Here is a 16,616-nt window from a genome sequence, read left to right as displayed (position 1 = left end):
TACCATTAGGTTTCCTGTTGAACTGTGAGTCTCATAGCCTAACCATCCTTGATGCCTCTATACAACTGCTTCTAATTCAGTCTTGTATTTAAGGACTTGTCTGGTAGCCATAGGCAACAAGGAATTGTGGGTAGGTGAGAAAAATCTTGATGTGGGCTTAGTAGAACCAGGGCCACCACCTGGCTCTCCCATTGCTTCACTTCTGTCTAGTGCCTGGCCACGGTGGTAATGCAGCTAGTGATGACTGGTATCTCTCTCCACCCCTACCCCTGTGCAAGGATTAGTCCCAGTGAATAAAGTGGGGCTTACCTCAGTGTAAACTATTTGCAATTCTGTTCTTTTCATAAACTGGCTAATAACTTTTGTGGGCTTAGTTACAAGGTTGTTCTGAAGGTGTGGCTAATAAGTTGGCTTTCCTCATAACCACAAGAGAACTGCTACAGCAAGACTGTAGCCACATCGTGTTTGTTATTCCCGAATGTATATTCAAATTAATGCAACCTTTGGGACAAATAATTTTGTCCCATTGTGTTCAAGATAGTTTGCTTCACAAAATCAAGCCATAAAAATACAATGGGCAGCTGGCTAAGTAGGGACATATTGTACTCCGTGCTTACAGAGAATTTGAGAGTTGCAAGGTTACTGCTCTTGAATACAAAGTATGTGTTGTCTTTATGGGAAAGAAATGAAGAATGCTAAATTTGGTGACTGTTATTCAAGCAATTAATCTTTAATACTCTATTCTGTGTATAAGTTGCAGGCAAGTGAAGCTTTAAGGAACACTAGTCATAGCAGCACAGCTGCTGACTTACTGCAAGCAAAACAACAGATTCTTGCATATCAGCAACAGCTAGAAGAACAAGAGCAGCTATTGAGGAATTATCAAGTGAAAAATGAAGGCTTTGAACTGCAAGTTTTCCTTCTGCAGCAGAGAGTCACTGAAACGGTATGTTTCTCATTAAGATACAGTAGGGCCCCGCTTACCAGTGTTCTGTTTTGCGGCGTTCCGCTAATGTGGCAGCATTCAATTCAGGGAAATTCCCCGTTTTAAAGCTGATTTTGCGATTTTATGGCATTTTGTGACATTTTCGCATCATTTTCGCACGACGCAGCCCATTATAGTCAATGGGTTCTGCTTTACAGCGATTTCCGCTTTACGGCGGGGGCCTGGTCCCTAACCCGCTGTATAAGCGGGGCCCGACTGTAATGTATTCTGGAGGTATGTGATGATTGTTAAAAGAAGTATCATCTCTTTGTATTGCTTGTGTAGGTTGGCCTAATTATTATAGCATGCAAATACTGGGATGCTATATGCATAAAATGAAATTATTTCATGGAAAAAGTGCTTCTGTTTAGGAATATAATTTTATATAAAGCCTCAAAGTACATTACTGAAATGAATATAAACCTCTTAAGTACATAATATACAGAAGATACGTTAAAACAATATAAACAGTCAAGGATTTAGTTCTTGTGTTAAGTTTTAACAACTTCATTAACTACAAGAAAACCATAGTTGAATTACATTCCCATGTTTTTGTGTCTTTTTGTAAAAATAATACCTGCTTTTTAGAGGGGGGGGAACCTTCTAAGCCAGATGTGATGGGTGTAATCGTGCTGATTTAATTGTGTGTCTGTCCCAATTACATATAAAATGGGGGTGGGGAGTGAAGGGAATCTTCCTATGTACATCAAAAGGATTGTGGATAGCTGAGACTTCCTCTGCCTTACCTTCTCACCATAGTTGTTATTTCAGTTTTTTTACCTGCCCTTCACCTTAAGGCCCCTACTTAGCTCATTTCCAGTGTGAGTGAGAACATGCAGGGAATGGATTCTGTTCATTTCTCTCACTCCCCGCTACTTGAAGTAGGTATTAGACTCCCCACCACCACCACATTATGGGGCAGACACATGAACAGTTAATGGCCTTAAGATAAATTTGGTAAAAAGAAACACATTGTAGATAGGATTGGCATCGATAGCATGTATATGTTTTTAAAAGCACTCCCTACAAAGTCCTTAGAACATGCAGAAAATGGGCCATACCCCTTGAAATCAGTTTCTGATTTTATAAAGTAATAAGCCAAAAGTAGAGATTTGAGAAACCAAAGCAACTTAATTTTTATTACAGGAAAAATGCAAAGCTGAGGAAGATTTTACTAAGAAGAAATTACGAGAAAAAGAAACAGTTATCGAAGAATTGGAAGCAAAAATTATAGAAGAGGAAAAAAATGTATTTATTCTTCAGAAAAAAAATTTAGCTGCTGAGAAATCACTAGAAGAAGTAAAAGAAGAGATCTTGCAAAAGAATGAAGAGATACATAATGTAAGAGTAGAACTAACCAGTTCTAAACAAAAAGAAAGACAATGTTCTGATGAAATAAAACAATTAATGGGAACTGTGGAAGAGCTGCAAAAGCGCTGTTACAAAGATAGCCAACATGAGAACGATACTGTACAAAGAATGGAATTTGAAGCACAAAGGAGACTTGCAGACCTCAGGGCAGAATTAGAAGAAGTGCATGGGCAGCAGATTGTACACATAAAGCAAGAGTTGGTTAGAGAGCATACAACAGAGATTGAAAAGGTTCTTGCCCAACAAAAAGCAGATCTGGAAAAAACTTTGCATTCACACTCTGGTAATACTAATGAAGACCAGATACATTCAATGCATATTGCAATTAATGAGTTAAACCTGATGCTTCAGGATGCTAATTACCAGAGAGAAAAGGTAAGGCAAGATTTGTCACAACAGCTTGAAGTATTGTCATCAGAAAAATCTGCTCTTCAAAATCAAGTTGAAGATCTTTGTCAAGAGCTGAGTTTTGCAAGAGAGCAAATTCAGAGAGCCAAGCAGACTATAAATGAGAAAGAATCAAAGTTACATGAAGTAGAGCAGTTACAAATCACTGTTGCAGAACTAAAAGCCCAACTTGCTTCTGCATCTGAGATCAAGGAAGAATTAGAACAGAAACATGAGGCAGAAGTTACAAATTACAAAATAAAACTTGAAATGCTAGAAAGAGAAAAGGATGCAGTTTTGGACAGGATGGCTGAATCTCAAGAAGCTGAATTAGAGAGACTGAGGACTCAGCTTTTGTTCAGTCATGAAGAAGAGCTCTCAAAACTTAGAGATGATTTACAACAAGAACACAGAATAAACATTGAAAACCTTAAAGATAATATGGCTATGAAATCTAAACAGCAGTTAGATGACTTACAAAATGAATTGAGCAAGAAGATAGAAGCTATGCACCTTGAAAATGAAGACTTAATAACAAATCAAAATGAACTCATGTTAGAAATATCAAAGCTAAAAGATTTGCAGCAGTCTGTTCTAAGTTCTAAATCTGAGGAAATGATGCTTCAGCTCCATGACCTCCAGAAAGAGATAGAAGTGCTTAGGCAGGAAGAAAAAGTAAAGGGTGCATTTGAACAGGAAGTTCAGGAGTTGCAACTTAAAACAGAATTATTGGAAAAGCAAATGAAAGAGCGAGAGGATAGTCTTCAAGAAAAATGTACATTGCTTGAAACACAAAATAATGTTCTTGAAGATAAAAATAATGCTCTGCAAGAGAAGTTAAAGAAATATGCTATTAGGGATACAGAAGAAAGTTTGATGTTCACTGATGGCATTAGTTCCAAGACAGAGGACTTTGAGTTGCAGAAAAGAATAAAATATCTGATAGCAGAAAAGGAAAAGCTTATAAAGCAAGATATTGAACTTAAAGAAGAGATGGAGAGGCTAAAGAATTCCTTTTCATTTGCTGAGCATAATTATCAGGAACTCCAAAAAAAATATGATTTTCTACTAAAGGTAAAATTGGATTTAGAAGAGAGCAAAGACAAGCCAGAAGCTGAATACAAAGCCAAGTTCCAAGCTTTGATGGAAGAGATCCAACATCTAAAAGGAGATATACCAGTTGAATTGAAAACTCAAAGTACAATTGTTCATGGTAAGAGAGAGAGAGAGAACATCTTAAGATCAGAAACATATGACATTGAGGAGGTTGTAGAGAAAGACTCAACAGAGCTTATGGAAAAGCTTCAAGTCACACAGCATGAGAAGCTGGAACTTTCACTGAGACTTTCTGATCTTTCTGAACAATTACAATTAAAGCACAGTCAAATATGCCAATTAAATGAGGAAGTTAGATCTCTAAAACAAGATAAAGAACACATTTCAGCGAAGTGTAAAGAACTAGAACTCCTAGTTAGCCATGGACTGGAAGGGAATATGAATTCTTGTGAACTTGAGACAAAGTACCCCAATGGAGGGTTACAGACAAGCCATCCCACAGTTTGTGAACATGCAGACTTTATTTCTGATTCATACAAAGAATATGAGAGAGCAATGAGAGTAGAGAAACTGATGTCAAGTCGGAGTGTGGGTCATCATGTTCCAGTGGAAGAGGCAATTCAACAAAATCTACATCCAGAGCCAGAATCACTGTTAGATAACTTTCATCAAATGAGTGATGGATTAGCAGGAGACTCTTCGTGCGTGAGCGTTTTGCATAGTGAAAACGCACTTCAGGAGCAGCTGGATATCCTAAAATCTGAACAGGTATTTATGGTGACCTACACAGTTAACGTTTTTGTTGTGCATGCATCTCAGCAGCTAATAACAATTGTATGCATGTTTACCATAAGGAAACCCCACTGAACTCAATGTAAGTGTATTTAGGATTGTAGCCTGTCAGTGCGTTCCTATACATATTTACTCAGTAGTAAGTCCCATTGAGTTCAGTAGAACTTTCTTCCCAAATGTGTGGTATGTGGGGTTGCAAATTCATTTTGAAAATGTTAACTATAGAACTATGAGGGGAGGAATTTGATTATTGATCAGTGTGAGTGTGCTCTTTTAAATATCTATGTCTGTGTGAGCTGTTGAGACAATGTACAAATGTGCTTTAACCTGTTGTTTAAAAATTAAAATACGTAGATGATGTTTAACTTTCATCTCCTAATCTGAAAGTTACTTATTTGTGTTGACTACTTGATGGCACTTGAATCATCCTGAAAGTACAGTTAATAGAGGGAGGGCAAAAGTTGTGTGGCTTCTGTGTCTGTGTGTGTGCTAGTTAAGTTTGTATTCGGTTAGTTTCTATACTAAATAAAGAATTAGCTTTTATTCTTACCTTTTTCATTCCTAAATGAATGAGGAAAGTTTAAGGTGATTCCTGTGGCAGAAAAGTAGCTTTAAAATATTGTGTTCTGCAGTGTTTATTTTTAAACTGATCCATACTTGAATTTCTTATTTTGAGGCTTCGCAAACACTTTCAAGAAGCCCTGGTTTGTTAGTATGATTACTTTATCTCATATCTTGTAAGTTTATTGTGGTGGAGTTGTTGTTATGTGCCTTCAAGTCGATTACAACTTACGGCGACACTATGAATCAGTGACCTCCAATAGCATCTGTCATGAACCACCCTGTTCAGATCTTGCAAGTTCAGGTCTATGGCTTCCTGTATGGAATCAATCCATATCTTGTTTGGTCTTCCTCTTTTTCTATTCCCTTCTGTTTTTCCCAGCATTACTATCTTTTCTAGTGAATCTTGTCTTCTCATTATGTGTCCAAAGTATGATAACCTCAGTTTCATCATTTTAGCTTCTAGTGATAGTTCTGGTTTAATTTGTTCTAACACCCAATTATTTGTCTTTTTCGCAGTCCATGGTATGCGCAAAGCTCTCCTCCAGCACCACATTTCAAATGAGTTGATTTTTCTCTTATCCACTTTTTTCGCTGTCCAACTTTCACATCCATACATAGAGATCAGGAATACGATGGTCTGAATGATCCTGACTTTAGTGTTCAGTGATACATTTTTGCATTTGAGGACCTTTTCTAGTTCTCTCATAGCTGCCCTCCCCAGTCCTAGCCTTCTTCTGATTTCTTGACTATTGTCTCCATTTTGGTTAATGACTGTGCCAAGGTATTGATAATCCTTGACAAGTTCAATGTCCTCATTGTCAACTTTAAAGTTGCATAAATCTTCTGTTGTCATTACTTTAATCTTTTTGACATTCAGCTGTAGTCTGTCCCGTCCAGAGCCGGAATTACGAGGCTGGGTGCAATTAAATCTCATTTTATTAAAGTAATGGATACATCAAAGGCATTGCGCTTCATAGAAAAACCTGCAGTAACACTAAAATCCCTAACTACACTCTAGACATACTCTGCGGCGTATGAAGGAAGTTGACACAGCAGCTCCCCACTGTAAGCGGCAAGCTTAAGTAGGGAATGTTTTCGATCGTAATCTCTGACTCCTTTGCAAGTCCTGTCTCTGCCCTGTCCGTTTCTCGTGGTGGCGGGAGCGAGATGACAGGGGGCGTGTCTCTAACGGCTCATTGGAAGACACCTGCTCCTGAGTAATGGATTCGAGGTCAGGGGGCTGCGTCATGCTGGTGGCAACCTGGGAACTGCTTGGTAAGGGAGGAGTTGGCACTTTTGCTAGAGCTTCCCCCAGCAGGTCCTCAGCAGCAACTGGGGGCTGCGCGCTCTCTTCCTCGGAGATCGCGTCTTCTGTGGGAACTGACTGGAATTCAGGCTTGCTTCCCTCCCCAAGGTCTCGCTCAGACTCAACAACTCCCAAGTCTCCTGTGTTTCCTGGCAGCGGAGGCGCCTGAAACTCATGCCTCCCTCCTTCCTGTCCCTTCTGGGAGAGCTGAGGCTCAACATAGTCCTGCTTTTGTGCTTTCTCTTTAACTTTCATTAGCATTCGTTTCAAATCATTACTGGTTTTTGCTTAGTAGTATGGTATCATCTGCATATCTTAAATTATTGATATTTCTCCCTCCAATTTTCATCTTTGTGCAATCCTGCTTTCTGTATGATATGTTCTGCGTACAGATTAAACAAATATAGTAATAAAATGCACCCCTCTCTCACACCCTTTCCGATGGGGAACCAGTCAGTTTCTCCATCTTCTGTCCTTACAGTAGCCTCTTGTCCAGAGTATAGGTTGCACATTAAGACAATCAGATGCTGTGGCACCCCCATTTCTTTTAAAGCATTCCATAGTTTTTCATGATCTACACAGTCAAAGGCTTTGCTGGAATCTATAAAGCACAGGGTGATTTTCTTCTGAAATTCCTTGCTCCGTTCCATTATCCAATGTATGTTTGCGATATGATCTCTGGTGCCTCTTCCCTTTCTAAATCCAGCTTGGATGTCTGGCATTTCTTGCTCCATATATGGTAAGAGCTTTGTTGTAAAATCTTGAGCATTACATTATTGCATGGGATATTAAGGCAATAGTTGGATATAATTACTGCATTCCCTGGGATCCCCTTTCTTTGGAATTGGGATGTATATTGAACACTTCCAGTCTGTGGGCCATTGTTTAGTTTTCCATATTTCTTGACAATTTTTTGTCAAAATTTGGACAGATTCAGTCTCAGTAGCTTGTAGCAACTCTGTTGGTATGCCATCTGTTCCTGGTGATTTGTTTCTTCCAAGTATTTTAAGAGCAGCTTTCACCTCACATTCTAAAATTTCTGGTTCTTCATCATATGGTTCCATTGTGAATGAATCTGTCATCCTGGCATCTCTTTTATATAGTTCTTCAGTGTATTGCTTCCATCTTCTTTTTATTTCATCTCAATCAGTCAGTGTGTTCCCCTGTTGATTATTCAACATCCCTACTCTTGGTTTGAATTTCCCTTTCATTTCTCTAATTTTTTGGGATAGGGTTCTTGTTCTTCCCTTTTTGTTGTCCTCTTCTATTTCTATTCTGTTGTGTTTAGTTTAATTTCCTAAAACATTGGTTTACAAAATGTCGGTGTAAGAAGTATACCATTCTAAAAAGGACTGAGCTGAAACTGCTTCCCAGTTTGGGGGGGGGCGCGAGGAATTGGGCAGCGTTGGAAAAATGCATCTCTTCCTTTTGGCTATTTTCAGCGCTGCTTATAAAAATACTCACCTGCATGTTTACATTGCCATCTCCTGTTTGAAATTAACTTTGCAGTCAGTGAGGTCATCATTTAGCCAAACGGATTGGCTCCATAGCCCTAGTAATATTATGCCATTAATGGAGTTCCATTAATGGCATAATGTCTCATTGATGAGTCAGATGACCAATCCTGGAGAAGGAGAAAGTATCTGTAACTTCAAGAAAATAATTGTGCAGCAGCAGCTGGGGAAACAATGGTGTTGAAAGGGTTCAAAAAGGCAAATACCTGCATAAGTTAAGGCTTCTCAGGAAATATTCCTACCACCATACCCCAAACTGGTATTTTTGGCTTGAAAATCAAAGCTAGACAATATTTGTACAACACTGTTTAAAGGGTTGGCCCAAGACAAGGGACAAGAAGGTATATCTCTCTCCCTCACACAGTTCCTACAAATCCTACCACACTGGTAGCTGAATCTTATGTCCACATTGACAACAGTGTAGCATCTCCCATCACTTTTGAGGCAGCTGGCTAGCCTAGGGGGGCACAGCACAGGCTTCATGGTACATATATCAATGTCCTCTAATACTTTTCTACTGCTTGCTCGCTGATCTGCCTGGCCTCTGTTTTCTGCCCACTTAAACAAATGCTTCAGTGCATATGCCACATGATTAGAGCAGTGCCTATGTACATGCAAAGCCTGCTGGAACCTGTGGCCTGTCCCTGCTGTCTCTCTGCTTGATCAGGGGCTTTTTCCTACGATGCTGTCTGTGATGTGTTGGAAAAAAGGTCATTAAGCAAAAATGTTCTATAATGAATAAATTTACTTTAAAAGGTGCAAGGTTGTATTTATTTGTTAGTAACTCAGTGTTATGACCACTACAGTGTATGTTAAAGAGAGAGGCTAAGAACATAACATAAGAAGAGCCTGCTGGATCAGGCCAGTGGCCCATCTAGTCCAGCATCCTGTTCTCACAGTGGCCAACCAGGTGCCTGGGGGAAGCCCGCAAGCAGGACCCGAGTGCAAGAACACTGTCCCCTCCTGAGGCTTCCGGCAACTGGTTTTCAGAAGCATGCTGCCTCTGACTAGGGTGGCAGAGCACAGCCATCATAGCTAGTAGCCATTGATAGCCCTGTCCTCCATGAATTTGTCTAATCTTCTTTTAAAGCCATCCAAGCTGGTGGCCATTACTGCATCTTGTGGGAGCAAATTCCATAGTTTAACTATGCGCTGAGTAAAGAAGTACTTCCTTTTGTCTGTCCTGAATCTTCCAGCATTCAGCTTCTTTGAATGTCCACGAGTTCTAGTATTATGAGAGAGGGAGAAGAACTTTTCTCTATCCATTTTCTCAATGCCATGCATAATTTTATACACTTCTATCATGTCTCCTCTGACCCGCCTTTTCTCTAAACTAAAAAGCCCCAAATGCTACAACCTTTCCTCGTAAGGGAGTCGCTCCATCCCCTTGATCATTCTGGTTGCCCTCTTCTGAACCTTTTCCAACTCTATAATATCCTTTTTGAGATGAGGCGACCAGAACTGTACACAGTATTCCAAATGCGGCCGCACCATAGATTTATACAACGGCATTATGATATTGGCTGTTTTATTTTCAATACTTTTCCTAATTATCCCTAGCTTGGAATTTGCCTTTTTCACAGCTGCCACACACTGGGTCGACATTTTCATCGTGCTGTCCACTACAACCCCAAGGTCTCTCTCCTGGTCAGTCACCGCAAGTTCAGACCCCATGAGTGTATATGTGAAATTAAGATTTTTTGCTCCAATATGCATAATTTTACACTTGTTTATATTGAATTGCATTTGCCATTTTTCCACCCATTCACTCAGTTTGGAGAGGTCTTTTTGGAGCTCTTTGCAATCCCTTTTTGTTTTAACAACCCTGAACAATTTAGTGTCGTCAGCAAACTTGGCCACTTCACTGCTCACTCCTAATTCTAGGTCATTAATGAACAAGTTGAAAAGTACAGGTCCCAATACCGATCCTTGAGGGACTCCACTTTCTACAGCCCTCCATTGGGAGAACTGTCCGTTTATTCCTACTCTCTGCTTTCTGCTTCTTAACCAATTCCTTATCCGCAAGAGGACCTCTCCTCTTATTCCATGACTGCTAAGCTTCCTCAGAAGTCTTTGGTGAGGTACCTTGTCAAACGCTTTTTGAAAGTCTAAGTGCACTATGTCCACTGGATCACCTCTATCTATATGCTTGTTGACACTCTCAAAGAATTCTAATAGGTTACTGAGACAGGACTTTCCCTTGCAGAAGCCATGCTGGCTCTGCTTTAGTAAAGCTTGTTCTTCTATGTGCTTAGTTAATCTAGCTTTAATAATACTTTCTACCAGTTTTCCAGGGACAGAAATTAAGCTAACTGGCCTCTAATTTCCGGGATCCCCTCTGGATCCCTTTTTGAATATTGGCGTTACATTTGCCACTTTCCAGTCCTCTGTCACGGAGGACGACCTGAGGGACAAATTACATATTTTAGTTAGCAGATCAGCAATTTCACATTTGAGTTCTTTAAGAACTCTCGGGTGGATGCCATCTGGGCCCGGTGATTTGTCAGTTTTTATATTGTCCATTAAGCCTAGAACTTCCTCTCTCGTTACCACTATTTGTCTCAGTTCCTCAGAATCCCTTCCTGCAAATGTTAGTTCAGGTTCAGGGATCTGCCCTATATCTTCCACTGTGAAGACAGATGCAAAGAATTCATTTAGCTTCTCTGTAATCTCCTTATCGTTCTTTAGTACGCCTTTGACTCCCTTCTCATCCAAGGGTCCAATCGCCTCCCTAGATGGTCTCCTGCTTTGAATGTGTTTATAGATTTTTTTTGTTGTTGGTTTTTATGTTCTTAGCAATGTGCTCCTCAAATTCTTTTTTAGCATCCCTTATTGTCTTCTTGCATTTCTTTTGCCAGAGTTTGTGTTTTTTTTATTTTCTTCATTCGGACAAGACTTCCATTTTCTGAAGGAAGACTTTTTGCCTCTAAGAGCTTCCTTGACTTTGCTCGTTAACCATGCTGGCATCTTCTTGGCCCTGGCGGTACCTTTTCTGATCTGCGGTATGCACTCCAGTTGAGCTTCTAATATAGTGTTTTTAAACAACTTCCAAGCATTTTCGAGTGATGTGACCCTCTGGACTTTGTTTTTCAGCTTTCTTTTTACCAATCCCCTCATTTTTGTGAAGCTTCCTCTTTTGAAGTCAAATGTGACCGTGTTGGATTGTCTTGGCAATTGGCCATTTACATGTATGTTTAATTTAATAGCACTATGGTCACTGCTCCCAATTGGTTCAACAACACTTACATCTCGCACCAGGTCCCGGTCCCCACTGAGGACTAAGTCCAGGGTTGCCGTCCCTCTGGTCGGTTCCATGACCAACTGGTCTAGGGAATAGTCATTTAGAATATCTAGAAATGTTGCTTCTTTGTCATGACTGGAACACATATGCGGCCGGTCTATGTCTGGGTAGTTGAAGTCACCCATTACTACCACATTTCCTAGTTTGGATGCTTCCTCAATTTCATATCTCATCTCCAGGTCTCCCTGAGCATTTTGATCAGGGGGACAATAGATCATTCCCAGTATTAAATCCCTCCTGGGGCATGGTATCACCACCCACAATGATTCTGTGGAGGAGTCTGCCTCTTTTGGGGTTTCCAGCTTGCTAGATTCAATGCCTTCTTTCACATATAGAGCAACTCCGCCACCAGTACGTCCTTCCCTGTCCTTCCGATATAGTTTATATCCAGGGATAACCATATCCCACTGGTTTTCTCCATTCCACCAGGTCTCCGTTATGCTCACTATATCAATGCTCTTCTCTAAGACCAAGCACTCCAGTTCTCCCATCTTGGTTTGGAGGCTCTTAGTATTTGCGTACAGGCACTTGTAAGCAGTGTCTCTCTAATTTCCTTGTCATTTGAGACTTTTGCCCTTTGCCTTCATTGAAAGTTAGAGGGATTTAGTATCGTCATCGTCATCATTGAAGTTCAAGGCCTATATTTTGATGAAATTGGATATTTCCTTTCTCAGTTTCATTTCAGGTGTTGGTAATGAATCTTTATCCAGAGGTGTTTTGTCACTGCAGTGTTAAACCAATATGGGAACAAAATGAAGGGTTAACTATAAACCAGATTATTTTCAATCTCATCTTCTTGGGACTGGTTATGATGTTTTAAATGTATTCATGCATTATGGATGACCTCCATGGATGCAGGTCTAGCAATAATTTAAAATATGTTGAACATACTGATTTTTTCCCTAATCTTTGCTTTGATTCTATTACTTGTCCATAAAAAAGAGTGGTTGTACTTTTAAATTAAGAACATATCCTTTTAATTCAGTCCACTTACTATGAGAACTAATAAAGGACCAGCTATTTTTCTGGCAAATTGTAAATGAACATTCTAACTATGCAGATACAGGCGGGCCCTGCTTATACGGCAGGTTCTGTTCCGGACCCCCGCCGTAAAGCGGAACCCCATTGATTATAATGGGGTGCGTTGTGCAAATATGCTACAAAATCGCAAAAATCGGCTTTAAAAAGGGGAATTAATGCCGCCTCATTAGCAGAACGCCGGGAAGTGAAGTGCCGGTAAGTGGGGCCCTACTGTAAGTATGATTTTAATTTTCTCAAAGAAAACATGGTTTACATCTATTATAAATAGAGATGTGCTCAGGAAAAAAAGGAGGGGGAAAACCAAGTTTTTCCCATTTCTTTTCAATTAAAAACAAACAAAGGCTTCTCAAACAAAGAAAACCTGTTTCCCCCCCAAATTTTTCTGTTTTTTTCCTGGGCCTTTACATTTCTTATTGTACATAGTGAATAACGATGGAGTAATGTAGTGATGTATACTGAGAAATCTGGCATTCATGTTTCCTTATTTTACATTGTCGATTGAAACCTTGTAAAATAAACTCAGATGTTAATTTGCTGAAACTAAAAGCCTTATATAAAGCCACCAATTTACCAAAGAGGGGGGGGAACGTGTTTAAAACTGCTCACATGATGTCCATCTTCCCTTAGAGTGATTTAAAACTGCAGATGGAAGCCCAGCGCATTTGTCTGTCTTTGGTTTACACAACTCATGTGGACCACGTGCGTGAATGCATGGAGAGTGAAAAGGAGAGTGCACTTTCTGCTCTTAAAGAAGAGCTCCAGTTCCAACATGCACAAGAACTGTATGAGCTTAAGAAAAATCAACTGGATCTTCAGAATAGTGAAAATCAAAACTCAGGTAAATTAAGTTTTTTTGTTTGTTTTTTTGTTTTAAATTTGAGACAGTATTTTTGTATTAGTAGTTGGTTTTTACTTTTGCAGCAGTAGAATGTTGTATACATTTTTATGATGATCATGATGTAGACTGTGTAAATTTAGAATGGCTTATTATTGCTGTTTCGTGATTTCTATTAACAGATTTCTAAGTGGTGGTCCATGGACCACCAGTGGTCCACAAGCTTCATTCAGGTGGTCCATGGCATGTTTGTAAAAATACAATTAAAAATCATACAGCATGTAGTATAGCGCATTACAGTTACTACAGCAGGCAGAAAATTATCAAGAGATCCACCAAGACCCTCAGCAATTTTCAAGTGGTCCATGAGGAAAAGAGATTGGGAACCCACTGCTATAGAAATGTTTTCCATGTAAGATATTTGGATATACAAATGCACAACATTGGCTCCTGATCTGAACAAGATAAGCAGGAAATTGATTCAACAATTCTAAACAACAAATTATTTCAAGATTTTTCTTTGTGCAAGGTGGTCTCTTTATTCCTTCTGCTGTTTAAGCCCATAAAGCTAAGTACTTGGCCCAACTCATTTAATGGAGAAGAAGATTTTTAGGTTGTGTTTCTGTTTTGAAGTTTTGGACCATTGTTGTTTAAACAGAGATTAGACTTAGACTGTAGTTCTGCAGTATCAGTGAACTGCAGCTGACAAATCCTGTTCTACATTACACTTTAATTCTCCAAATTATGGACTTGTCAGAGCTCGTATATGTTAACTGTCTCCAAATATAATCTCCAAATATATGAGAGCATTTTCTTTTCAATATGACCCCAGTTAACAAATGTTTGTGTCTGTGTGGAGCTAGAGCAACAACGTCTGTTGCTCATCTTCTTTGCATTGTAATATTTTATAAATGTAGAGAGAGGTTGATTCTCCCTTTATTAAGAAGTCTTCTTATTGGAACATCTTCTGAAGATTTGGTATCCAGAAAATGAGCTTTCCCCCACCCCCATACTACCAAGAGGGTTGCCATTGATTTCCTGACTTCAAAGTAGATCAGAACAATTTTTGATCAGTTTATGTTGGAAGTGGGGCAACAGCAACTCCTGTTTGGGTTGTTTTGTTTGTATTCAGGAAGGAAGATGGAGTTAGGGTCCTCCAGCTGGCTAGGCTTGCCTACCTTTATCTGTGCTGTTCTCTACCTAACTTCCTTCCGTTGTAAATTGATATGCTCAGGGAAGCTGACCTGCCCCTCCTTCCTTTGTCTTCTTCAACTGTCCGAGGAGAGACATCTTTGTCTTTGCTCCCTCTCCTGAGCCATAAGGGCAATACCCAAGTCTGGGCATTGCACCTTCAAGTTAGTTAGTTAGTTAGAACTAGGTATGCCTTCCCTATCTACTAAAGTAGCCTGTCTTATTTTACTAAGTCTTAAGTCTCAGTGATCTAAATGCAAGGTAAAACCCTGCTTCTAAGGTAAATACACACACTGGCACATGGGCAGCTCAGACTGCATATTTCCATGACAGTTTCGTGGGCAAAAAATGCATATGTTTATATATTTGTTTTGTTTTTCACTGCTTTAGCTAGCTCTATGTTTTATTTGTGTATCTAATTTTATTGGTCTGTGACTGTAACAAATTATTCTTTCAGCTGATTGCTCTACTTTGTGTACTGAAGTTTGGTATGGCCTACAGATAAAACAGACATAAATATCTGTATCTATTGGCCTCTTTTCTCAAAAAGTTGGAAAATATACCAAAATAATCAATTTTCAGTGATGATTTATCTTCACAGATGAAGGCCAGTCAACATGGGTGCATCTAGGAAGGCTTAGCAAGACAGTAGCTGAAGAATGTTCTAAGCTCACTCAGGTGAGAAGTATTTCCCACAGGATACTTGAAAATCTTGTGTTCATATTTCAATTGAACAAAATTTTCCATTCTGTTGCCCTTGTCTAGCGATTAGTCTCGTATAGGAACAATATGGGTGAATCCTTAGGGTTGTTGAATGGTGGATGCTGCCTCTGGCTAGATTACTTTTGGGTTCATTTCAGGAGGAAAAATCAAGATGCTATAATGACTTTATAGATCTCTTCCTGTTTCCTTGATTATAATCGGATGCAATATGAATATCTTAAACGTTTTTCTTTGTTTACAGTCTCTGTGCAGCATTCTACCTGCTGTTGAGTCTGATGCTGAAGCAAGTGAAAAATCAAACTCAGTATTGATGTTGAGAGCTGAAGCTCAAGGTAACTCAAGACACACATACTATATCTTAAATTTATACCACTGCCTTCTGTCTTCTTGGTAGCAGCCTTTATAATAAATATACATAGTGTGTTGCTTGTTACTTGGAGCCAGAAGTGGTCAGTGAGGTGGCGTCAGCAGGCAGTGTTGATCATTTGGCTTCCAAACTCCAAGCATGCAACTGGCTCCTGAAAGGTCGCGGTGTGGGGAACGAGGGAGGCACAGTGGGAGGAGCATCAGATTGGCTCCATCATTGGGCCCACACTGTGCCTCTCTCTCTCAGGAAGAGGCAGGAACAGTTGGTGCTTGCAAGGCAAGTGACCAATGCTGCCCCACTGACCACTACTGTTTAGAGCTGAACCAGCACTGGCTGGAACATAGCAAGGCTGGGAACTTGCTACATAAACAGCTGGAGAACTCTTTTTACCAGAGTGATTTGAGTGTGGCGGTAGATGTCATAGGACCAGATGGAGATGGAATAGTCTGGCAGAATGTTAGCCAAGCCAGACAGGATTCAGAAAGCCTCAGAGAGCACAGCTGTGGACCAGGGGGAGTAGAAGTGTTTTTAATTTGCTTTTTAAAAATGTGTTTTTAAATTTGTATATTTGTTTTTAATGTTTTAATTATTGTAAACCACCCAGAGAGCTTCGGCTACGGGGCGGTATACAAATGCAATAAATAAATAAATAGAAAGAGGTATGAGAAATCTGGTTGAAGGCTCAAAATAGTGGACTTGGGAGATCATTCACCCACAGCAAGGACTTATGGAAGTCCAGTGGGAAAGGTAAACAGTGTGGGGACATACTGAGATGAACACACTAGAATAATGCAGTAATTGTGAATGTTACTGTTTAATTCATTCTCCACAATTTAGCTTTGCAAGGAAGCCTACAAAGTCTCCTGAGCAAGATAATGGAAGAGTACCAGAGATTACTGGAATATCACACACAGTTTATGAAAGACCAAAAAAAGGTAGGTTCCTTTTTATTTGTATCCTAGACAGAATTAGGGAGGAACCCGCTTTGAACAGAGCAAGACTTAACTTCTGAGTAAATATGCATAATGCTGCACTGTAAATATCATTGATTTAAGCTTAAATGTATACAGGATTGCAACCATTATAACCACATGATACGGATCATTTAATCAGAGTGAGACTGCAATACGTACCTAACTTGCAACAAGCCTGATTGAACTCAATGGGAGTTACTTCTGAGTAG

At 39.7% G+C, this 16,616-nt stretch overlaps 1 protein-coding gene across 14 annotated transcripts in view; it reads left to right on the top strand.

Annotated features, from left to right (window-relative positions):
- AKAP9 (A-kinase anchoring protein 9) overlaps positions 1 to 16,616 on the top strand; it is a 157,814-nt gene that overhangs the window by 36,535 nt on the left and 104,663 nt on the right. For all 14 annotated transcript variants that reach the window (XM_061587925.1, XM_061587919.1, XM_061587928.1 and 11 more), the window contains 6 exons: positions 755 to 946; positions 2,132 to 4,567; positions 12,945 to 13,155; positions 14,945 to 15,021; positions 15,308 to 15,398; positions 16,271 to 16,368. In XM_061587925.1, the coding sequence (XP_061443909.1) occupies positions 755 to 946; positions 2,132 to 4,567; positions 12,945 to 13,155; positions 14,945 to 15,021; positions 15,308 to 15,398; positions 16,271 to 16,368 (3,105 nt within the window). The remainder of the gene's footprint in view (positions 1 to 754; positions 947 to 2,131; positions 4,568 to 12,944; positions 13,156 to 14,944; positions 15,022 to 15,307; positions 15,399 to 16,270; positions 16,369 to 16,616) is intronic.

This window comes from Rhineura floridana, chromosome 10, assembly GCF_030035675.1.
Source record: "Rhineura floridana isolate rRhiFlo1 chromosome 10, rRhiFlo1.hap2, whole genome shotgun sequence".
Classification (NCBI taxonomy): domain Eukaryota; kingdom Metazoa; phylum Chordata; class Lepidosauria; order Squamata; family Rhineuridae; genus Rhineura; species Rhineura floridana.
The sequence above is the reverse complement of the archived record's forward strand: the minus strand, read 5'-3'. Positions and strand labels throughout refer to the sequence as shown.